This window comes from Xiphophorus maculatus, chromosome 7 (assembly GCF_002775205.1).
Source record: "Xiphophorus maculatus strain JP 163 A chromosome 7, X_maculatus-5.0-male, whole genome shotgun sequence".
Classification (NCBI taxonomy): Eukaryota; Metazoa; Chordata; class Actinopteri; order Cyprinodontiformes; family Poeciliidae; genus Xiphophorus; species Xiphophorus maculatus.
The window spans coordinates 5,373,331-5,399,283 of NC_036449.1; the positions used below are offsets into that span (position 1 = coordinate 5,373,331).

The window sequence follows — 25,953 nt, forward strand, 5'->3', positions numbered from 1 at the left end:
ATCACATGAAGATGGTCTCGAAACAACAATAATGTCGCTTATCGCGACAACTTCTGGAACAAGTTATCGTCCTATAAAAACTTGTTTCTGTGACAGGCCTGCATATGGAGCTATGTAGGTTAGAAAATCAGCTGCCTGATTGTTAAAAGGAGAAGATTCTCCATCATGTGGACAGAAAGAAATCCAGCCAGAAGTCAGTCAGTCAGCGGAGCAGCAGAGCTTCTCCTCCTCAGCAGCCACGTCACTACAAGGCTGCTTTTGCCGACATTATCCAACGGTTTACCGCAAACTGAATACAGGTTGAAAAGTTTATCTAGATGCCGCAGAACTATTTTAATTCGACACCCTTTCCTGCCTCTTGCCTGTGCGGCCGTAACTCATTTGCAGTGCAGCTGATCTTAACGGCATTGAACATGTAATTTCATTCATTCTGTCGGACAATTACGTGCCAAAACGAAATGACTGTTTCTGCTGCGCCGCATTTAGGTTAATTACTGCTGGCTCGCACGGGGGCGACTTTATGAGAGGAGACGGTTTTTCCACACTCGTTCCAGATGGTGCCGAGCGGACCTGCATTGTGGGAAATGACACATCTACGCAGCCAGAACTCGCCGCCTGTGCTTTGCGTTATTTACCGAGGCTTACCTGCGAGCCGGTGAAGTTGATCATGGACTCCATGTTGGCTCCATTGAAGATGTTCACCTGAAGCAGCAACGCAGAACATAATAAAAATCACACCGGCTACACCGAGATCTGATCAATTAGTCTGCTAATTGAACCTTTTTAAAATGATAGTAACATATAATGTAATATATAATTAAATGGGTTTATAGCTGCACTTTGTGGCTTTTATTAAAACATGTGTTTTTTACACATTTGTTATGAGACAGATAATCTGTGAAAAGATCAATCTCCTCCACCTCTTCCCTGAGCTACTATTGTTGTTTGAAGAAATGCACCAAAAACAACCAATCAAAGCCAGGAGGCGGGTCTTAGCGCTGTTAATCAACCTCATGTACTCGTCGCCAAATGTGCTAATAGCAGAGAAACAACTTTACTGTTTAGCCCCCGTCATCTGAGGCTATACTAACTAGCCTTAGCATTCATGACAGGCTATGCTAGCTGAAGCGGAGAGCAAGAGAGGAAGTGAAAATAGCACCACACAAGATCCGCCTCCTGGCTCTGATCGGTTGTTTCTAGTTAGCACTGGGAGAAGATGGAGGACCTCAACTTTTTCACAGATTATGTCTCATACCAAACTGTCACAACATGGCGACAGTTTCAACAAATATGTAAGAAAAGAAAAAGATTTTTAAAAAACAACCTACATACTGCAGCTTTAAGAGCAATTTAAAATAAAAAGAACACTTCTCGTTTATTTCAAGTAGACGAGACACATTCTGCAAGCAGAAACAGAGACAGGAACTGGGACATGGTAGTGATCGTCAAGTTCCTTAAAACACTGATCAGACCCACGGTCAGCTGTTATTTTTATAATAATGTGACACATTGATTAGCAGAGGTGCACAGAGAAATCGGTTGGTAATGCTAACTGCACAAACTGTGCAGTTAGCAGTAATGCTACTACATTGCTAACTGTGCTAACAGTTAGCACAGTTAGCTTAATATATAATCACTAATAGAATCTGAATCAATTGTAATTGTCGGCTCTGCAAACATTTCGTCTTTGAGTTGTGTATCACCGACTGCTCTCTCACACAGAATGCATAGGACTCAAAACGTTTGCCTGACAGAAAAGTCTTGTGAGAAAAATAAACTACATTAATTAGTCCTGCCAAGACAAATTTAAGATCCGTGATTAAAATATTTTTTTTAAATGAATTTAAGACATTTCAAGGCCTTAATTTCAGATGCAGAAATTTAAGAGTTTTTAAAAAATGCACAGACAGAGTAATAACTCATTTAAGAATGTTTTGTTTTTTTACACCAAGGCATTATATACTTTGAGATGCATAACTAAAGCAATTTAAACATGTAACCTGTCAGATGTTGTGCAAAAAAGTATAGCAGAGGTGGGGAAAGGTTTTCTAACTGGTCTGAATGTAGTGATAATGTGAAACCATAACCTTCAGGATTTAGAGGCATTTGTGGACTTAGAGCAATGTAGCATTTAACTCGTTGCTAAATCAATATGCAATTTACCTAGAATGTAGAAAAAAAGTTATTGTCTCACATCACAGATGAGCAACAGAAGCTTAAGTGCAACAAGTTTGGCCTGTGACACTTACATAACCCAGTGCCTTGTCCCCCCTCGGCACTCCAGTCACATAATCTGTTGAAGACAGAATAGAGAGAACTGATGAGATCTAAGTGGAGGATCCAGGGACATTTGTTGTTTTTAAGAACCTCTGTGTATTGCTGTTAGTACTGGCAGTAAAGGTTAAACTTTAAAAAAATTACAACAAGTGGGATGTCTGTTAAGCAGCTGACTGCAGGTTGGCAACCAGAGCAGGAAGCCTGACTGAATAACTAGTTACTTTACAAGCAGCCAAAAAGCAAAAAGGTAGAATGCTCTACTACACAATATGAGACTCAAACTACAAAATGTCTACTTTCCTTCTGAATTTGTATCAAAATAACATAACGTGTTATAGACTAGCGCCACATGATTAAGCCTGTCACAATAAGCAATAAATCAGTTAATCGCATGATAAATTAAAATGATCATTTCCATTTGAACAACAGTCGCTAAAGCCTTAAATATTGTCATTTTGAGAAACGCTGCAAACATTTGACACCCAATACGAAGCGGTTAGCTTGCATTACCTGCCACCTTCCCCTGTTTTCTAAGCTAAATAACTATTGTTATTTCCAAAGCAATTTTATGGCGCTAAAACTGTCTCATAATTCACAAATGCACAGGACGAGATCCACTCCTCAAAACAAGCCCTAATCGATTTCTACTTGCTTCTTCTCTTTCCCTCTGCCTGAGCCTCACTGATGGCAGCCTCTGTATGGTGCACAATATATGAATAAACCTGATTGAGTGATTTCGCCTGACAGTGCTTGGTAAAATAGTTTTTCCCCCCACAACACAGCGCTAGTAAAAATGCTTTTGCAATAGCGTTAATTGTTTTTTTCTGTTTACATGTCAAAATGTTTCCATAAATTTGCAGCAGTGGGATCAAGTTGTTGCTTGCCTGTCCCTTTGTACTTTTTTGTTTTTAATTTTACCTTTTAGACATGCGAGCACAGCAAAACCACAAACTGATTTTACCCCGAGTGTCACAACGAGACGCTGAAACGTCACATTCTACATCGAATTGACTTCTATTTCAAGCACTTAGCAAACTTAACCCAGTTTCAGCTCTTCATGTCTTTTTGTAGACATTCAAACAGTTCTCCGTTCATTGAGTTTTATGAGGGGGGAAATAAAACTAAATAAGCAGATGCATCCTCAAAAAAGTGTTGGTACTGTTGGAATCAGCGCGGACATACCTTCCTTCCCATCCTCGTTGAAATCCCCGACCGTCACAGAGTATCCTGTTCGACAGAGAGAGAAAGACTCAGATCCTGTGACCTTCTAGGCTTCAAGTCATGGTGTTTAAGTTAATGCGGCGGAAATCAAGAAATCCCTTCAAAAAGCCTCTGTAAACTGCTCAAAGTATTCAGCCACCATTTTTTTGGTCTCCAGAAAAGTCAAGTTTTCCTACATCAAGCTTGCTAATCCACATATTTAAGGATCTTGTCTTGTGTTCTGGTACAAGCGGTCATGTTGGAACAGGAAGCGGCTGAGTCCCAAACTACTCCCACAAACATGGAGGCAGGAAAGTTGTGGTGTGCTGAACAATTAGGAGTTCCTTTCACTGGAACCAAGGAGCCGAGTCCTGAGACCTTCTACCAAACTATACACTTCATAGATACGGATAAGCAAGTGTTGTTACCCTGGAAACAGTCAAACCCAGACATGTCTGCTGGACTGATCGATTATTGCAGTAATTAATTGATTAATCGGATGGAAAAACTCCACTCCTTCTGCAGATTTTTCATTTAACCATTTAAGTCGCTTTTCTGCACAATATTAGAAATGCATTAAATAATGCAAATAAACAAATAATTTGGTTTTTAAATAAGAAAATAAACATTTTACTGCCTAAAATGAAATAACGCAGCATTCCTTTAGCGTATGTTTGGGCTTTTGCAGCAAAGGATGAATCTACAAGATAAAAAAAATACTTCCAACATCAGCATGTGAAAAGCTTGAGTTACCTAGATTTAGCATCAGTACAATGTAGAACTGATTTGTTAATTATTTTTTAGATTAAACGATTAAGAATTATGGATAGCAAAAGGTGCCTAATAGGAGATTGATTTTACAGAATTTGAACCGGAAGCTAAAAACCTGAAGGCAAAAATCATTTACGGAGAAAGTTTTTTTTATTATTATTTTAAAGGCAAATGTAGATATACATTTGTTCAGTTTTGGCTTAATTACTGCTCTGAGTATTGCTTTCAGCAAACGGTGGAAACGGTTGATTGATCGCTAAATTAGTTGACGATTAACTAAATCACCAATTCATCGCGATGAGTCCAATTAATCATTTCAGACCTAATGGGATGCTTCACAGCACTGCATCCGAAACCTTGCATTGCACTTGGTGATGTAAGGCTTGGATTCAACCGGATCGCCATGGAAACTCACTCTTTATGCAACTATCTTTGAGCCAATCTCAACTCCTCTGTGAAATACCGGCTTGATGCCATAGCAGTGATTGGAACACCTGAATTTGATCATCCGGACGGGAGAGCGAAAACCTTTGGCAGCATAGAACGTCTTAATCAGGTGTGTGTGTGTGTGTGTGTGTGTGTGTGGGGGAGGGTGTTTGTGTGTGTGAATACCGAGGTAGCTGTCGTCATACTGGGCACCGGCTGGTTTGGTGGAAAGTGTGGTTCCGTACGGCGTGATGTAGTCGTTGAAGCGTTTTAAAATCTCGTCGACGTTGTCTGAAATCAACTGGCCTGAGGAGAGAAGAGGAGAACGTTGAGGAACAAATCGAGATTCAAGATCCCGCAATCTGAAAAGTCCAAAACTGGAAAAGAAAATCTAAAACATAAAGTTAGGAAGGAAAAATATACAGAGAGAGAAATAAGTGAAAGTAATAGGATTTTTAAAAATTTTATTTTAAAGAACACTTTGGGTGTAGAAACCCCCCCCGACATTATTAAAGCAGCCACGGGAACATGATGCTAACAGCCATCTAATCAGAAACAGAGCTCTGTGTGTGTGCGTGTGTGTGTGTGTGGGCGTGTGTGTGTGTGTGTGTGTGTGGTTGTGTGTGTGTGGTTGTTGACTCAACAGGAAACAATAATTAGGAGAACACAGCCAAGGAGGAGCCGCTCCACGCAGCCAGAAAGCATGTATGCTCCTGAGTCAGCGTTCAGGATGTCACGCCCTCTGAGGTCAGACGGGCTAACGGGGATTACATCCATCCGCCGCTGTGGACACATCGTCTGCCGCTCGGCCCACCTGAACCTCACCCCCTCATTAAACTCTTAAGGCGGTGATGACGCAAGCTGCTGTCCGGTGTGAGACGAGGCACAGAGTCAGAATTATACCCAACTGCTCACATTCAGAACAGCTTCTTCGGTTCAATACGTAGCATGTGTCAAATACGTGGATCAATGTTGGAAAAGAGTTTCTGACTGAACGATGCAGCTCAGCTCCAGGAGGACCACTGTGGGATTTTGTCTCAGCCGTAAGACAAGTGGACAAATCTTTACTCTGGCGGAGTTGCTTAAGGAAACGTGGGAGTTTGGTCGTCTAGTCTATCAGCTCTCTGTGGATCTAGAGAAGGCTTATGGTTGTACAATTCAACGGTGACGTTTTTGGGGGGCTGTGGGGCGATTTGGGGCAAACGTAAAAGTTTCACTAGCACCTCCTCCAACATTTTTGAGATGCTCTGCTTCAGCTAGACGTGACACTATTTATTTTAAAAAAAGGATTAAAACATTAGATGGCTGGGAGCAGCTTAGTGTCATTTAAAGGCAGGAAACAGATGGGAGCAGTAAGGGCTGCCCAGCTCTGTCCTAATATAATAAGACCCACCTACCAGCAACTATAAATCATTACATGCAAAAATGAAATAAAATGTAGAAAGAAAATATAAAACAGATACTATTTATGTTAAAATTCTGTTGTGATGGGTACATCTTTCGGGACTGAATGCATTTGTCGTCATTAATTACTGCTTTTTAGCTCTCATATGTCTTGGCCAAAACACTCTGGTAATAGAGACTAAGGCTCAGACTTATTCTGGTTACATCAAGGTCTAATCTGTACCAGAATAACTATCCAGAGGAAACCTTGAGAGCGCTTTCAAACAAGCTCTGCAAGTTTTTAGAAGAAATCCTGGAGTTCGGTATCTGCACCCAGATACCGAACTCAAACTTCCATTTAAAACAAGCAACAAAAAAAAACAACAAACAAACAAAAATAAAGCAGAATAATGAATGAATGAAAGTAATTTATCCAGATCTGAGCACTGAACACTCACCCTGCCAGTAGAAGCTGCCTGGTCCTCCCACCACAACTCTGTTACTTTTCTGAAGGCATAAACAGAAAAAAAGAAAGAAAGAAAAACGAAATTCAGTATTACGCTCACTTTATTTTTCAGGTTCATAAACATCAGGGCATGTTTATACTCCTGTGATGTGGGAAGAATAAAAGACCTCCCATATTGAAAGGATAAAATAAAAAGCAAACATGGATTGCTGGAATAAACTAGTCTTCCTTTTGTCTTTTCAAACAAGAACTAATTTGACGCCGACGCCACCTACAAACTTCTACTAGCATAACCAAAGATTTTTAACTCCATAAACAGCAGAAAACTCATAAAAATACAATGGCTGTTTTGGAGCCCAGTCTTTTTGCTGAGGCTTTCTTGCAAATTTTTCTATAATTAAGATTACATAATCCAAAATGTTCCTCAATGTAACTGAACATGCCATTTTATTCCACCTTTAGCGTGGATTTATATCAATTTCATGAATTTATGTCTAGTTGTATTGGCTATACTTTGTTTTATTTTCAAAAGTGTTGTTCAAATTAAATGCAGAATTGTGTTAATTTCTATATTGGTAATATTGCTAGAGATCTTAGTTCGAACACGTAATGATCGATGTACAGAAAATAAAAAGTCCTTGAAATCCAGACATGTTTACTTAAGAAAACAATTTCATGATTTTCTTTGCTCTAATTAATCATTAAACACTTGCAGCAATGTAACTGGTAGCAAAGATCAAAAGTGGAACTGAGCGGCTCTGGCTCAGTCTCCAGCTTATAAGCACCATGAGTGATGATCTGACTTTACACACACACTGCACAAGCTCAGTTCATTTACAACTTACATGCCTGTGAGGCATGAATTGGCCTCACATGTCTATGTCACATAATAAAAACTGTTTAAAACTAACTCCATAAATATTTAAATGATGATCTATTTGGGTTTTGTGCTGCTTGCCTACCTTAACAAAGTCTGCACTGAAGCCAGCCTGGCAGAAACCCTGTCCTTCTGGAGTGTGGGAATCTGGAGGGAAAAAAAAGTGAAACATTGGAAACATCAAATCCCAATCTCACATTTATAAAGGCTGAGACCGGAAGTAGTGCTCTGTTTTTTTTGAAGTTGCATTAGTTTTAGCTTGAGCTGGAAGATTTGCTGCTATGTTCTGGGAGTAATGTAATTTTCCACCTAAGCTCCATGATGACCTCAAATAAAGCATCCGATAACACAATGAAGAACATACTGGATCTGCAGGGTGAGTATTCCACCACTGTGTCTCCTTTCTTCAGGTAACACGTTCCCACAGGCTCCCTCTCGCTGAAGCCGAAGGTGGACCACTGGTAGAGGGGAGCGCAGGCCTGAAATACAACAGACACATTCAGAATGTCTGACCCAAACTCAGAGCAAGCAGTTACTAGCAGAAGGTGCACCGGTCGCAGTTTTCTGGTCGATCACAGATCAGCAAACGTTAAAAAGCCTGACCTGCCGATTCAGACTTTGGCCGATGCCAATTTTTTAAAATCTCAGAAGTAGCCAACCAAAGCCGCACTGCCTCGGCAGAACAATTTGAACAAAGTGAAACCTGGGGATGTAGGTATTATTAATTTAGTGCAGTGCGCCACAGCAAAGCAAGGAATAACGTAGAAAAAACCATCAAAAATAGCTCAAAATCACTCTTTTTTCCCCCCTCGCCCTCTGTGTTGGCTACGCTACACACAGGCTCGTTGCCAAAGCAACTGACTCACAACATCTCTCTGAGGACCGAACATTCAAACTGGTGAAGAATTATATTTTCAGGCTTGATGTGTATTTAACGATTATTAATAAGTGATCATCTCAACACAGCGGTGGTTGATTAGCCAATTTAAACACCTGCTCTACTGATGGTCTGTCAGAGTTGGTGTGTGGATGACGTTTTTCTTCTTTTCTTAACTGATCTGAAACACACCAAATTCTGCAGCACATCTAAATCTTAAGACTATCAAAGTCAAGCTAGCCAAGTTAGCATAGCTGGCCTACTTTCCTCTCCCTCAATATGTTCTTTTTAATTAAAACCTTTCTTGACCTGTGAAATGTGATACTCTTGGACTTTGCTACCTAGTTGTCGTAGTATTGACAATTACTAGCAAAGCACTGCGTCCCTTTTTCTTTAATACATCACGCGTATCGTCAAATTGACAACAGTGGGCCGACTATTGTTAACCGTGTACGTGAAGACGTGCCCAGGTAGACGGGTCTGTCTGTCAGCCCTGTCTTATGGCAGAGTAAAACGGATCAGCGGCTGATTTTCTGACCTTTGTGGAGGTTTCACATGTAACTATTGGCTAGTTGCCAGTCTCCCAAAATTAAGGAAATCGGGAATGATTTATCGGTTCATCCCTAAGCATTAGGTGAGATAACAATGATGGAAAATGTTAAAATAGAAGAAACAACATAATATTGTACGGCTTTGTTAAACATACCCTATTTTCTTTATTTGAGGACAAATGCTTATTTCTTAGCTGCTATATGAAATGGATTTAGGTTTCAAGTTCTCTTTTTCACAATAAAACCATTTTATTACTACTCTGCATGACTCCAAGTCAACTTCAGCCAACTGAAGACACCTTAGACCGGTTTTTCTTTTAAACCAAGAACAGTTTGTTTTAACTACTGTAATATTCAAAACTCCTTCCAGGTGGAAAAAGGACTCCCAGAGTTTCAGGATTTTTAGTGTCACAGCAGCATAAAGCAATGGGAAGATGAGGTGAATGTGTTTAATCTATAGCTGAGGTAGTCTCATGTGTTTACCATTTCATTTCCAGTCCAATGTGTTGCCCAGGTGTGCACTACAGGGTTTATATTCCCTTCATGGAAAAGGTGTTCGGCTTATTTCTACTGCTGCACAACCCTGCCCTTTGTTTTGTTCAGGTTCAAGAGGAGGTGGGGGTTTCCATGCTTCCAGTTCCCCTGACCCGCCCCACAACATGGACTTTGGTATTTCTACATCCATCCTTTGATACACACCACCCTTCAGGAAAACAAACTAACAAGTAATTAAACTATAAGGATTTTTATGTCTATTTCTCATTGCTTTATGGGTAATGAGAAATTATAATCTTCCTCAAGTTTGACATTTTTGGCCCAGCGCCCAATCCAGAGGATTTCTGGAGAGAATGCGCATCTGTTCTATCAATGTTATAAATCTTGCGCTCATTGCATCGGCATTATTGTTCCTCACATTTTAATCCTCCGCGGTCAAACGCAAAATGGCACAGAATGGAAACGACTGAATGCCAGGCAACACTTAATATCTCCAGTTTGAGCAGTCTGTGCTCCACAGCGGCTGTGTTTCCATTGGCCATATAATTCAGCAATCTGACATTTTGAAAATAAATTTGCTTCACGGAAAAAACGCCATTTTCATAAAACACTTGTTTTTCAATAAGAAGTTTTAGTGCAAGGATGAATTGTTCTTTTATGGCTGTACCAAAATTGGTTTATTTCGCAAAACTGCAATGGAAACACTTGTTTCGCGTCACACAATCAACAACCGGACGTTGCCACTGGCAAAAACCACGAATAAGCTGCGAACAAACTTTTTCACTTGTGATATAAATTGAACTTAATTGGAGGCACAGTGACTGCAAAATTGCTTGATTTTTGGTTTTTGACAACGTTTATGTAACATTTGTTATTTTAACACAGCTAGTGAGAACTGAACACAAATGTGTGTGTTTAAGCTCTTACCAGGATGTGTTCTCCGTCAGATCGCACTGAGGCACCAAACCACTGCTTGGACTTAAACTCGATCTGATTGCCATCTTTAAATCGGTTATCTGTGAGAAAAGAAAAAAAGAAAAAAGCACAAGAGATGATTGTTAAATTAGATTACAGAAAATAATGTTCTTTCACAGAATCAACTGGTAAGAGGTATCCGACTGTAGGCTAAGCATCAAAAATACCCTAATTTCTCCCATCACTGAATGCACCATAACCAAGAACTAATGTGTCAGTTCTTACTGGACAAAGAAGATTCAAAGTTAATGGTGAGTTGCTTTTCCGCCACTTGCACATTAGCGTTCACAAGGTTGATTGACAGCGCTAAGACCCGCCTCTTGGCTCTGATTGATTGTTTTTGGTGCTTCTCATCAGACGGCAATAGCAGCGCAGGGAGGAGGTGGGGATCGATCTTTTCACAGATTATCTGTCACATAACACACCGTCACAACATGGTGGCAGTTTTAAAAAACATGTTAAAAAGATATACTTTTATAAAAGCTACAATACTGCAGCTTTAAGGAAACGAGTCAAGTACTGGAAGAGCACTGGGAAGATTACCAAAATTTGACACCGACACTTTGTATGTATGAACAGAGCACTGATAATGGAGGCAACAGCAGCTGGTTCTCTCCAGCTCTCTGCCCACAGACAGAGGAGTAAAGCCGTGCTGAGTTCAGAGACCACAGCCCAAAAACATCACTTAGCTCTGAGTCGCTTAGATAAATAAAGAGATAAATCACAGACAAATCTGACACAAAGGAAACAGATGAGTAGATGAAGGAAGCAGACACATGTTCCAGCCAGCCAAGACACAAAGTGAGGAAATGTTCTAGGATTTTCCAGCCTGATTAAACAAAAACATTTATGTGGAAAGTAGATTTTAAAAATCCCTTGATTCTCAGAACTGTGTTACCAGAAAAGCGTCAGCTAAATCACATTTAAGCCAATCAGACACTGTGGACAATTTTTTTTTTTTTACCCCTCCAGGGGGTCTTTTGTGGGCTCTAGTGTCCCTTAAATGATAGTAGGCTGACAGGAAACGGGGAAGGAGAGGGGGGAAGACATGCGGCAAATGTCGTCGGGTCTGGGAGTCGAACCCGCGACGGCCGCGTCGAGGACTCAAGGCCTCCAAATACGGGTCGTGCTAACCGCTACGCCACCACGGCACGCCCCACTGTGGACAAATTTGAACAGGATTTGTTTACCCCAGTTTGGCAACGCAGTAGATGCTGAACCCCTAATCTCTCCGTATGGTAATGAATCATTCACCAATGGATGCAGAGCGTTTGCTATCAACTATTTACCATGTTAGAAGGCCTGTAGCCACGACAACAGACTGTTTTTGTTGTCAATTTGAGCGCTTACCTCCTAAACCAACGGGTTGACAGAAACCAGTTGAGAAAGAGGAACATGACTCTACAACCATAATGCTACACTAGCAACACTAGAGTTAATGCTGCAACCAAAATCCTCCCCCGCCTCTAAAACCAGCTCATAATAATTATAGAGATGGTTGATGATTTCAAGGAAGATCAACATGATTACAGTTCAGTCTCAGGAAAGAACATGTCTCCCTTAATTCATGAGAAAATGACAACATATGGTATGGGGTATTTTAAAAAAGAAATAGTTGCAATGTTCTAAGCATATGCATACATTGTGGGTGATTCTTATGAAGTTTTAAACGTTTTGAACTTCAATTGTGAAACACCTGAATTTCTATTTAACCAAAAAAGAACCAGAGTGTTTCAAAATGTTCATTTAGATACATCTCCTAATAATTAAAGTAGCAGTGGTCTAAAGCAATGTGGTCCACCCCACAAGCTTTCTTTTTTAACATTTTCTTTGGTGTGGTTTCAGGAACTGACGGTCTGATGGGACAACTCTTTTCTCCGACAGTGACATCTGCCGCGCTCCTCCTGAGCGCCACGTTAGGAGCTTTAGGTTGAAAATGTTTAGTTAGTTTTTCACATGAATTAAAGCTTGTTTAGTTAAAATCTTGGTGTTGCATGACATGTTGCAGTAGAAGGACACGCTGTAGAAAATCATGCAAAATGTTAAACGCAGTCATTTCAAAGTGGAAGCACTTTGGAGTAAATATCTTCCTTATTAAATTGTTCATTTACAAAATCACAATTTTTATGTTTTAAATGGCTGCTGCTATGCGTTAATGGATGTATAATTTTGGCACCCATCTTACCGCACAGACAAGATGGCATAATTGCAGAGTAGAAAACTATAGATTTAAGTCGGAGATATTTACATCTTTTTGTTTCAGCATAGCTGCCGCTACATGTTGCTCAAAATAGCTGGGAAGCACATTTTAACATCAGATGACTGACATCTAAAAGAGCATTTAAAAGAAACAGCAGGAACAAAAGACTGTGGTGAACGGTGGTGAGTTGGTCAAAATGAAAAAGAGTCAGAAATGAGTCAGAGTCATACCACACATACATATTCACACACACACAAATGACTTCCAGTTAATTCTGCCCTTCCAGTGAAGCTTTGGTCAGCAATCATGCAGGTCAAATCAAAGACAAAGACCTCCTTTGTAAGAAAACACACACACCCCCACACACACACAAACAATCCAACTAGGCCACTCAGTAACTGTTTCTGTTAGGCCCTACAGGCTCTCAGTGTCAGTTTTTCTTAAAGGTACTGGACCAGTGCAGATGTTTGCTAAATCCATCTTTCTGCACCATTAGGGCTGCAGCCTGAATGCAGCGAGAACATAAACTTCCTGTTTGAACAGCCTGCTACACAACTTGCACTTAATAAGGCCATGTAAGATGAATTTACCTTTTATGGGCATAACATGCCTGGAACTGAGTGCCGCATGAGGCCAAATGCTCCACAGGTGTTAAAACAAGTCTATCAAAAGCCAAGAAGCCTAACCCACTGACACTCTGGCTACCAAGGAGAACATTGGATGTTTATTGTGTAGGGAAATTTAAGGTTATGCTGATTTAAAAGAGCCACACAGTTCCCCGCAACAACCACAACAAGTCAACAGTTGCCTAATTTCATTGATGGTTGCTTTTATTGCCAACTTCAAAGTAAGCTTATGAAGAAAGATCAAAGAAAAGTGACATCAACCCTTACAGACTTTATAAGAATAGCCAATATTAATCTCCAACTTACTTACGGCTTTTAAACTCCAGTTCAGATGTGGACATTTGCTACTGATCCAGTTTTTTAAAAAAACAAACAGGAGTTGAACTCCCACAGGTTCTACACTGCACATGTGTGTTCCAGATAGAGGGGAGCAAAGTCACAAGTCATCACGTCCTTCATCAAACAATTTATCAGAAAGATAAAAACCTTGAAAACCTTTTTGTGAATTTCTGGCTTGCTTTAACACAATCGTAGGCAAATTCTAATGTATTATACAAATCAATTTAGTACGACGCTCAAGAGGACAACAGCAGATTTCACGTTCGTAGCATTTTATTGTGAAATCATCAATGAAACCTAAGGTCAAACGAACATCAAGTGTTTATTTCGTTTGTCTATGTTGCTCTGAAATGACACAGTCATAACTTAGCACACAAGTTATTCCAAGCATGTAGAATATCAGGGCTGTAGTGTCTATTTAGTGGATATAAAGAGTGGGAGGGGGTGAGGGCTACAATGTTTTAGAGTGTGGTGTGTTTGTTACAGCCAACTTCAGTTTGCTGAGGTCTGCCACAGAATACCAACCAGACTCGACTACACACTCACACACACAATAGCTCCCCGTCCCACAAACACACGGCCGCCCCTCTTGGCCTGAACTACTCTGTGTTCCAGCGGCTCCAAAAGCTTCTCTCTGTTTATCAGAGCTTTCCAGTGTTTTCTCTGCTTTTAGAGCTGACCTGGTTTCAAGAAACTGCTGAGTGTTACACATGAGCTCTCATTCCGACGCAGCAGGCTAAGCAGACGGGAATCGGTTAGCCGTTTTTACATGGGCCTGTACGCGATCCAACCCAACGCATTTTGCAAAGTAGAGGACTGATACAAAGTTAACGTGATTAGTAAGTGTGAGCGATGTCGCCACAATTCAGCTAAAATGAAGTTTGTGCCCTACAGAGTGTTTACCCAGCTGCCGTTCTAACAGCAGGGAAGGAATGGGAACAGATACAAGCCACAACATAATAGAAATACCTCCGGTTGTCGGGCGGAAAAACATCAATGCGTTGTAATTGGGAAAGTCGGCACACCTGACGGTGATTGCAACACGAGTTGCTACGAGGGAACGTTTTAGGTTCTGCAAGATGGAGCTCGTTTGTCTTTTTCTCTGCCTTCTGGGTTTCAAGGTTTTTCTTAGTACTCATCGTGTTTATCTCCTGGAGGAAAACAAAGTGAGTCACATGCAGATCCGGACCGATGATTCAGGCCGCACATAACAGCTGTTACTGAGTCTTACAGTGATTAGGAAATCTACTAGGCTTGTGTGTTTCATCTGGGGTTAAAATGTGTTTGGAAATCGTACTTGTAAGAGACGGTGATGGTCAGAGTTAGACCTTAGGAGTGAGGCAATGCTGCCACGCCCCAAGACATGGTGATAAGCAAGTAATAAACCAACCAAAAAACTGGCTTCCTGTCTGTGGCACACTCGGTCTTCACTCCCCATCTCCTGGTAACTGTGTGGGACTTTGTCTGATGCAGATTTCTATTAATTTGCCACATCATGTTTCAGTGATATCTCTCATTTCTGACTGAAGCAGGAAGGAAAGAGCACAGATAACAGAAGAGGAAGGATATCTCACAGATCAGATAACTTTAAACAGATCGAGGTTAAAAATGTGTTTGCTCACTAACATCAAAACCTTCTATCTGCTTTTTCAGAGATGGCGAAGTAAGGATGCGGAGCAGTCAATCATAGTTTTAGTGTGATTTTGTTTGCAGGTCAAAAATGATACAAATCTGACCCGATGGAGATGGAAATGTTTCAGTTTTACTAATGGCAAAATTATTAACAAAAATAAAATCTTTTTACAATAGAAAACTTGGAATTTACACTAACCATTTATCTGCCGCACTAAGCAATAAATCAATTCATTGCGTGATGAATTAAAACGAGCTCAACAACTTTCATTTGCAGATTTATCGTTTTTCTCCCTTTCTACTAAAAAATGGATGAAGAAGACTTCAGTCACTGGTCTCAAATAGCCTTTATGGAGGCCAAGTTTGTTTACAGAGACTTTATAATTCACTTTATTTGTAGTTTCTGTTTTATTTATTTTGGATATTTAAAATGTTTTTCAGTCCCAGTGTTAAATGCTCATTAGAATCTAAAGTTTATTGTTCTTTTAGAATGTGTCCTTGCATTATTGTGCCATTAACATTAAATTACTTGAAAATAGTCTCAAAAACAATATTATCGTTTATTCCAATAACTTTTTGGACAAGTTATCGTCTAGCAGAATTTGTTATCGTGACAGGCTTATTAATAATAATGTTTTTTTTATTCAAATAAAACCACATCCATGCAGCCAATTTTACTCAGAAGCAGATTTCGGTTCACCCAGCTCTGGTTTTCATTCATTTATTAAACTTAGCTAAATACAACGAGCGTTTTCAAAAACACATCATCCAAATCCTGTCCTTAATGCTGAAAATGAACTCAATATTTTTCTAGGCAAGAAAACTGGAAGGCAATTGACCTTACAAAAATGAGCAAACTAAATGTCTTTCTTTTAATAACTTAAATTTAAGGACAACATGCAAAACTTGTTTTTAATGTGATTCACACATTAAATAGAAAAAAAAACCTTGCCTAATTTATTTGTTTTATCAAAATATTGTTTATTACTCAGCAAGAAAAAAATATTCATAACTTTGACAATTATAACCACCTGAAAATGGTCAATGTTTATGATTAGAAAAACTTCAGACTGTTCTCATAAAGGAGAATAAAACATGTTTAAATCACTGAAATTGTTTTAATCTCTAGACAACCTGGTGTCCACGACTACATACAGACTAGGAGAATATACGAGAAAACCTGAGACATTTAATTAGCGTATTTAAGGACAACTTGCTTGTTTTCTGATGAATTCAAGGCATTTTAAGGTCCTAATTTAAGACAGATGAATTTCAGACTTTTTAATGAGAGGGGACAGCCTGTTAAAGAAACACTTGCAACTTGGAGAAACCTGCGGAAGAGAACTTGCCTCCACAGATGAACCTACATTCCTCCTTTAAAATACATTCCTGAATGTGTCCTGACACGAGGCAACAGCAGCATATTGAGCTCAACCCTCATTAACCTATTGATTCCACTGTAAAACACAAAGTTATACATTTGTGGTGACAGCAGGCCTTTGTTCATCACAGCTCACTTTAATCGCAGCCGATTTATTTGCAGGAAGCGATCCAGTGGATCGTAATGAACGACGAGGGAAAAACCTAACGGGTAAGACGGCGTTTTGTTTCCAGGCCACTCTGGGGTCACTCTGTCTGTGATCAATTTAGACCGTTTTCACAGTTAGCCATGAGTCAGGAAGTGCAGCATGAAGCAGGCTCCTGAATAAACCCATTGTGGTTTACTCTATCATCTCCTGCAGCTGCGCCTGACTAAAACCGAAATGCTAACGCCGACACAGTAGAGGTGGGCGATACGGACTTAAAGTTTAATCCCGACATTTTGTGGAACTATTGTGATAACGATAAAAGTGAGAGTATGAACTATGTATTACTCCTTTTTTTATTTAGGGTAACTGTATGGCAGTGACTGCGTGCCCCACAAACACAAACACGTCGCTCTCTGGTGCGTTAGGGAGTTTGTTCCTGGTTACCTGTGTCATCGAACAGCAGCTGCCGGCAGCTGGCGGAGTTCTTCCAGGGACAACTGTACACAGCTCCCCTCTCCACCACGGTGCTGCTGGACGATGTGTTGGCTCGGGGCGCTCCGATGAGGACGTCGGAGCTGAGGAGGAAAAGGAAGGCGGTCAAGTACCAGCGAGATGAGGAACGCAGACAAAAAGAGAGGCATTTCGTCAACAGTTTCTCAACAAGAATCGGGTCGCGGATGGAAGATGTCCTTTCAGACTATCGTCATCTCTCAGTTTTCAAAGATCAATGCAGTCAGCGCTATAATGGACTGGCTTAGATCAAAGTGTATTCATTCAATCATTCATTCATTCATTCAATCTCCTGGTAATATCTCTCGCTTGTCAAACGGTTTTAACAGACAAATATCAGCCAGAAAAACAGTGACCGCTCATTCAGGTTCTAGAATAACTAAAGTGAGAGTTATTGTGTTACTCTTGTTTCTTGAATTTATTGCCCTTCTGCAAATCTTGTAAATACAAGGGCAGCTTGGCGATTATAAAGCGAGTGCTTGGCTGCCTGCAGCGATGACCGTTTTCATCTGTGTTCAGAACAGCAGGCCTTTGTTCATAGCAGCCTGCTTTAATTGCAGCTGATTTATTTGCAGGAAGCAATCCAGTGGATCGCAACGTACGACGAGGGAAAAACCTAACGGGTCAGTCGCCGTTTTTGTTCTGAGTATTAGGATGTCAGCTGACAACATCAGGAAAACAGCAAATTGCCGACTAGAAAAATTCAAACAAAGTTTAACTTCCCCTGTTAGACCAGCATGTGCTTTATAGAAACATGGGAGCGCATGGGTGTGTCTTAACACAATGTTGAGATGGAAAGATGGCAGCAGTGACCTAGCAAATGCAGTCATTGATGCACATCAACAAGGACAGAATCATAAAATCAGTGAAAAACTATTTTAAGAGAAAAACTGTCATTAAGTAGCAAATAGTTTTCCTGGTGTGAACATCCCCAAAGTCAGAGGCCATGTTGTGAAAGGTTTCCAAAAGAAGGACAACTCAGGGTTTCCCCCAGTGTATTACAAGCCTGGCAGGTCAGCAGGCTTCACTTGCCCCCCACCAGGCTTGTTTATTTTAAATAGCGTTTTTTATACACCAGTAACAGTAAACATGGATTAAGCTAGATTTATAGTTTAACACACACTGAACACTCTTTTGCCATTGAAGGAGGTGCGCCATTCCTGCACCTGTTTGGCCTCATCCTATCATTTTCAAATTATGAGGCCTGCTCGTACACCTCCAAATTTTTATAACTTCACATCTTTTAACACAATGGGCTGCCCTATAGCGCCCCCTACTTAGCAGGTTTGGTGGGGGAAATCCTTGATAACCCAATCTTTGCGTACCTTAGTTAGCGACTTACTGACTTGGGTTTGGAACAATCTCACTAGGGCCAACGAGACTCAAGTAGTGATGTTCGGCCGTAATGAACAGCTTCTTATTTGAAACAGAGGCAACCACAGTATAGCAGCACATATACCTTATAGTAGTTGTCAAGCAAAGTGGTAGAGTGGCGATGATTTGGGTGAGTTCAGTTGCACGTTCACACCTCCCGAAACGAACCGGACTTCCTTGACAAACAAACCGGAGTTCGATTAAAGCGGACCAGACAGAGATGGCGCAAGCGTCCAACTGCCGGAGCTCGACCCCAATTTGGGTCATAAACGCAGCACAATGAAGCCAAACACAGCAGCGAATCTCCAGCAGACAAAGGGAATAATGGCTAGTGCTATCACCCAGTCAAAGTCCAAACCTCTGCCTGATTCAGCCTTAAGAAGGATGCACGTAAAAACCCGTACATCTTAAAAAAGATCCAAGGTCAAATCAGAGAGAAGAAAGACAAAATTCATCCATAAAAAAAGAATACTGTATCATTAATTGTAGAAAGGAGTGTGTACCCTTCTTTCCCACTTGTCTTTGAAATATTCACTTAATACACAACAAGCACATGTCAGAACCAGACTGAATAGCATGACAGGAAGTAGCTAAAACCTAATTACTCTCTGGTTTGAGTGGAATGGAGGCAGAAAAACAAACACATTTAGAAGAGCTACATTGAGACAGAGTGTTCTGTCATTCTGTAAAAGTAGTAACACAAGTAACGAGTGGTTGTGCGTTATCTCCAAAATGCCTTTTGCTGAATAAAATCACTCAATACGAAGCAAACCCAAACACTTCGGCGATCAAGAATTTGGTAAAATTGGCCAAATCATTTGTTACTGATTTATCTTTCTTGAGTAGCAAACATCTAAGAAAAAGTTTAACAGCAGGAGTTTGGGTTTTTTTGAGGGAGTGAGAGGAAGGTTGTGTTTGTTGAAGAAATGTGTTTTGTTGATAAAGTTTGGCTGTGCAACTTACATGGGAAACGTCAAATAATTGACATAACAAAAAACTAAACTTAAGCCCTTTAAGACGCTTCAAGAGCCGCTTTTCGTGCAGAGACGCTCGAAGGAAGTATTCTGCTATCTTGTCAGACAGACGTACTGAAAATAGACACGAGAAAAGAAACATGGAACTGGGAGACAAAAGTCAGAGACGACTCGCATGCTTCAGCCTCACACGGTGGAAACACAATACCTCTGTCATCTCTGGAAGTAAGCAAATATTCCTCTTAGGCCGCTTTGAATCACGATGTAGGCAGCCTCTTGAAGAAAACAAAGTATGTATAAACCAGGAGTTTTTCCACTCTGTCTCGTTTCAATCCCAAAGCATTTTATTGAGATGTCATACAAAAACTAGCGCATGACTGTGAAGTGCAAGGCATCTTATTTACAAATGAAAAGATGAAATATGCATCTTAAATCAGAGCTTACAGAACCGCCTTTCACAGAAAAAACCTGAACATGTTTTGTTCAAAGACTTTCCATGAATTGTTAGTCTGTTGGGTCATTGTCCTACTGGAAAAAAAAAAATCGATCTCCTGCACCTCTTCCCTGAGCTACTATGGCTGTCTGAAGAAATTCACCAAAAACAACCAATCAGAGCCAAGAGGCAGGTCTTAGTGCTGCCAATCATCCTCATGTGCATGCTGGTAAATGTGCTAATGGCAGATAAACATTACAGTTCAAGGAGAACCATTTATCTGCTGTCGTCGGTGGCTGCGCTAACTAGCATTAGCATTTGTGGCACGATATGTTGTGGTGAACCAGCAAGGAGGAGAGGTTGAGCGCAAGAGTGATTGACAGCGCTAAAACCCTCCTCCTTTCTGACTGAGTGGTGGATTCCTGCAGTTATTTCCTTAATTTGGGGAGATCGGTGATTGGCCGATGCTTACATGTGAAGCCAATCTTATCCAAATAAAGTTCAAGAAACCAACCACTGTCCTCCTCTGATCTCCCGTTAAGAGAGGTTTGACCGACAGACCGACCCACCAGGTCATGTCTGCATATCTGCAGTTAACAACAGTCACTCCACTATTGGCAATTCAGTGAGTTTTTTGCTATATTTAGTGACATTTCGGTCCAAAAAAAATGTAAAATGGTATTGGCCAAATTCAGAATCGGCAGATCAGGCTTTTTAAAGATCGATGATCGGCCAGAAAACTACTATCAGTGTACCACTAGTTTAAATTAATAACTTTGCAGCATAAAATTGATTTATTGACATGTTTAACACGACTTTTGGTGTATAAATGGACTGCGTAGTGAATGGTACCACGCTACTTTATACAGTCTTCAACCGATTTCTGTGGATCTTGGGTTTTTCCTACTTTTAATGCAACTCCCTCAAGTACCATTAAAAATTCTAAGTCAATGTACCAACTTCAGCAGAGATGACAATTTTCCAAGTTGAACATAATTCCTCAAAAAAATAAACACGTTTGACCATGTACTGTAAATCATGCTGTTCAAAATAACAGGTTTATTGTATAAATTCACCAAAAAAAACAAAACAAAAAAAGATCAGAAGAAAACCGTAAACAGCTCATGTTAGAAAAGAGCCTGTTTGTAAAATTAGAAGATTTTTATGTATTTTTTTAATGTATTTTATTGCATTTTCACATCTAAGCTTTTTCTGTGTTTGGAGTAAATCAGCCTACAGTTAAATTTGATAAGGAAATCAAAAGGAATACCTTTATGCCCAAAAGTGAAGCAGAATGACACTCTGGACATTCCCAACTGAGAGTGAGTCTGTGAGTACAGCACTTTCTGCTGCTCTCTGCCAGTCACAGTTCAATATTAGTGGCCCAGTTCTTTATCGATTCGCTCTGATTGGTTATCGGCAGCTCAGATAGTGAATAAATCGCAACACCTCAAAGTGCTTGCTTTGAAATCAGCTTGAAGTAAGAAACATAAGCTACTTCTGCATTAAAAAAAAAGATATTTGAATTCCTTAACTTTCTATTTGATTCACAATAGTCAAACACATGTTCTGTTTGTATTAGCCCGTGATGAGTGTCGTTTGTCAGATTAAAAGTACCTCCTGAAAAGAGCAGCCTTTAAGGTTCATTACGCCCACACTGTGGTTTTAAAGAGGTTTTTGTTTTTTTATTATTGGTCTGACGCGGTTTTCTAATTTTAAATGTCATTTTTCCCCCCCATTTACTATAAATGTAAAATCATCATAATTAACAGAAATAAAGCGTTCTAAACATACACCTGTGCGTAATTAATCTATATAAATGTGTTTCACATAAAGACAAAAAAATAAGTTTGATTAGTCAGACAAATCTAGAAAGAAATCGGACATCACCGGTAAAAAAAAAAAAAAAAAAGCCTGATCAGTGCAACTCTTGTTAGAAGAGAAAGGAAAACAAAAGAGAGTGCTGAGATGTTAGTTGTTACTTAAATGTCTGAAATGCAACAGAGAAAAGTTTGTCTATGTCCCAGTGTTATGCGTTATGCCTTCAACCACGCTAGGATAAAATATAAGTAACATTTGTCCAAACTTTCTATGACTAATGGTGGAAATTGTATGAATAAGCATTAGAAATCCATCCGTGACCATTGTGCATTAACAAAACAAAACAACAACTCACTTTTGGTTGGTTGCGGATTTAAAGAAGTCCACCGAGAAGCCGAAGTAGCTTCCCTCGGGTCCGGTGTAGACGAACGGTTTATCCACATCCAGGTTGAAGGAGGCAACCTGGCGGTGGACGCTCACACACACCAGGACGAGCAGCCCGGCAGCTGTCCGTCCCCCTGCCATGGCCGCTGCTGGAGATCCCCGCGGCTTCACCCAGGAAAACACCGACCCAGATAGGACGCTACCCCGGTCCACCCCTGTTGGTTACCGAGACTCCCCTGTGGCGTTGCGCCACCAAACAGCGTCGCTTTCAGGAGGCTGAAAATCTCTCGGTCTTCCCGACCGGAGCTGCTGGAGGAACAAGTCTTGTAACGCGTTACATGAACCAGGTCCCCTGCTTCCAGCTGGAGCCTCCGAGCCGCACGCAGCGAACGGAGCGAGGTGCGAGGGTCACAGGGAGTCCGGCTCGGTTCGCCTTCGGAGGTTCGTCGGCTTGTTTTTTTGGCTGATAAAAGAAACTGGGTGCCTTAACCGACCCCCGAACTGAGGCCAACACCGTCTGAGTACGAGGAATGTGTGGAAGTGTCAGAGAAGCTTGTTCCAACAAGCTAAAGTCAGACAAATTTACGGCTAAACCCCCCCGGCTAACAACATCCGCTTAGTTCATTTCAAAATAAAAGCACGGAGAACAACCATGTTCAGAGTTCTTTACTGTGGAAGCTTGAGACCAGTTGTTTTGTTTTCACTAGGTGTTGTACTGACAGACGTTTTAAAATCGGGACTTGGACTTTGTTACTGTCAAGTCATAAAAACAAAGAAAATAAAAAAGGTTACAAATTAGTGCCACTTGGCATTGAAAATGGTTTGGAACATTAATTCCAAACCAGCTTCTATATTTACATAGAGGTCAAAGAACGCATTTCTGAGAGCAAGGTGGAAACAATACACAAACGGTCCAATGATGTCAGATTTTCAAGAGGGAAAGTTGGGGGTTTTATAATAACTTGACCTCAAAATCCAATATGGCTGCCTTTTAGTCATAGCAAAACATTTTATTTGAACTTTTATTTCAATACATCTTTCACAGAGTAACTTTTGCTAAACACCAAATGAGCCTCCATTAGTGACCATGTTGTGACTGTGTTTCAAAGTTCAAATGAACTGAAATACATGTTTACCTTGTACTGGCTAGCATAAGGCAAAGCAAGTGTTTTTTATATATTTAGCACATTAAAAAAAGTCCATGGTAACAAAAAACATCAGACTACAGTGGTATAAAAAAGCAAAGTAATGAAAGTTGAAATACAGATTATACAATCAGGTCTTTGAATTCAATTCTAAACATGCCTCCCCCACAAGATGTCACCCTGGGTGGTTGTCCATGTCGCCCATATGAGAAACTGCCACTGATTATTTGTCTCCTAACAAACTGCCATCATGTAATGACAGTTTTTAACGAATGTGTAAAAACCCCCAAATTTTATTAAATAAACGTTACACACTGCAGCTTTAAAAGAGGGGTTTTTTTTGTTTGCTTTTGCTTTGTTTTGGAGATTTTCTCTCTTTTTTTAGATAAAAAAAAGCCTAATTTTGCTGATCAATATGGGGGACCATTTCAGCCTAAATTAAATGCAATTTTTTTTTAAAAAAGGGGTTTTATGGGGTGGATACTTTTCATGTTCACTGTAAATGAGATACATTCATGTAGTGTATAAAGCAGCATTTTTAGACGCATGTTGACATGCTGTTCCCTCAACAACAACAACAACAACAACAACAAAACACATAAGTTTGGAACTCTTTGACATTTTAAAGGCACCACTAAACTAAACACCTTTATTTTGAAAGTCATGTGTTTTCCCTAACGGTCCGCGTTCAGCTTCACAGCGAGGCTTTTGATAGACAACAGGAAGTTTCTTTCCGGAGCATCAGACAGAAGGAATATCTCTGATGACGTAGAACAGCACAAAGTGATGAACCGCAGTATCCGGTTATATTAACCTTAATCTCCTGAAATGTGTGTTCATAAAAAAAAAATACACGAAAACCCCTTATTCTTTAACATTTAGCCCCCTTCAAGTTTACAGTATTGTAAAAAAAAAAAAAAAAAAAAAAACACTCTGATTGGATAGAAAGGAAACGTCTTGGACAATTTTCCCTATTTTTGTCTCTTGCAGAGAAATTGTAACAAAATTAATAGAAACTTGTGTTAAAGTCAGACAAGTATAAAGATTTGACTCCCAGCTTTGTATCAACGAATGAAAAAGAAAATAACATTTGAAAAGTAATTGCTGTATCAAAATCTTCGTGTCAATTCAAGGAGGAAGGACTCATTTGAAGCCGGACACATCCTAATTTAAGAAAGTACAAAGCCAGGCATAAGAACAGAAAATCCCAGTTCAGATTAAATTTTAAATCACATTTTTATACACACACTTTCTACTGTTAAGTTTGCAAAAAATAAATAAATAAAAATGAACATTTTTTAAAAACCCTGTACTATTGTGAGTAAAAACAAAAACCTTGAACAACTGCAACCGTCAGGAAGGACTGAATGTGGAATCCAATACGAATTTCACACTGCATGGTTTCCTAAAGAATGAACAGTGAAGGAACTCTGAGGTTCCATTATGACTTCAACACAAACACAAGAACCAGACTGAAAACAAATATGGCAATAATTTCTCAGGCGTTCTTTCAGTTCTGCAGTGAAACAAAATCTTTATTTATTTTGTGAACAAGTTAAATGTCAGAGAAAGAAAATAAAAATAATTAAGAAGAAAACAAACAAACAAAAACATATGTACAGTAATCAAACAAAGAAACAAACAAAAACAACAACTTCTGTATGCAGCTTGAAAAGGAGGAGGAGGAGGAAGACAAAGCTTATTAAATCCTATTGTCTTATACAAATTTGTCCCACATTACACATATTTGTATATATCATTTTTACACATCGCAATTTCTGCTCTTTCTGAATTATATCTATAAAATGAATGTATTATTATGCAGGCTACACCAACTAAGGTGTACAGCTGCATTTCATCCTTAACAACCAAAAAGCAAAACATTTTCCTGGCCTACATGGTCCATTAAATACAAACAATCTCATCCGGTCTAAAAATGTTTTTGTTTTTTTTTTAAATGCTTTCAAATTAAACCAAACAGGCTTGAAATGAAAGAAAACTGACACGATCCGAAATGATTAAATCTATATTTTAATGCAAATAATATATAAAGTTTGACTCGGCTTCATTCTTTGCACAAAAAAAAAAACCCCAAAACATTTAGTTTCTTTCCAGATTATGCTAATCCAGTAAAATGCTTCCAACTTTTTCCAACCCGGCCGAGTACGAATCCAGCTAGAGTGCCAAATAATTATCTCTCTCTCTCTTTATTTGTGAAAGTGGACACACGGCTGGCTTCGGGCCACGTTGCATGGGTTGCTGTTACAGACAGAACATCTGGAGGACAACCCGCCGCCGGGCTCCAGCTGGGCTACACCCTCACCGACGTCCCTCGCCCATAAATCCGAGTGCAGTCACGTCCAGCCGCGAGTCAGCGAGCGAGCTGGGGGCTTGTCTTTTTTTTTTTGTTTTTTTTTTTTTTCTCGTCTTATTTGGCCATGAACGGGCCTGAAGAGCTGCAACAATGAAGTGTGCTCTCAAGAATGTGCGGCAGACCTCCCATGAGATTCACCGAGATCAGGGGGTTGATGTGTTTATGTGAGGGGGGAGCTTTTAATTCTCCCAGCGTGAAACATCTGATGACGTACCGAGACAAACGAGCGAGTCTGCTGTGTGAACGCCTCGGAGAAATGCGTTTCGAAAGCAAGACGAGCATGTTTGGGGGAACGGAGCGGAGTGAGGCAGAGA

The 25,953-nt window shown here is 40.0% G+C and overlaps 1 protein-coding gene across 1 annotated transcript in view; it reads right to left on the bottom strand.

Annotated features, from left to right (window-relative positions):
* Positions 1 to 22,706, bottom strand: part of itgav (integrin subunit alpha V) — a 44,878-nt gene extending 22,172 nt beyond the window's left edge. Inside the window, exons 1-10 of the mRNA XM_023337490.1 lie at positions 22,092 to 22,706; positions 17,069 to 17,199; positions 10,251 to 10,339; positions 7,765 to 7,879; positions 7,486 to 7,547; positions 6,516 to 6,564; positions 4,861 to 4,980; positions 3,460 to 3,504; positions 2,250 to 2,293; positions 646 to 702 (exon numbers count right to left, since the gene is read on the bottom strand). Coding sequence (XP_023193258.1) covers positions 646 to 702; positions 2,250 to 2,293; positions 3,460 to 3,504; positions 4,861 to 4,980; positions 6,516 to 6,564; positions 7,486 to 7,547; positions 7,765 to 7,879; positions 10,251 to 10,339; positions 17,069 to 17,199; positions 22,092 to 22,261 — 882 coding nt within the window. The 5' untranslated portion in view covers positions 22,262 to 22,706. The remainder of the gene's footprint in view (positions 1 to 645; positions 703 to 2,249; positions 2,294 to 3,459; positions 3,505 to 4,860; positions 4,981 to 6,515; positions 6,565 to 7,485; positions 7,548 to 7,764; positions 7,880 to 10,250; positions 10,340 to 17,068; positions 17,200 to 22,091) is intronic.
* Between the last annotated feature and the right edge of the window lie 3,247 nt (positions 22,707 to 25,953).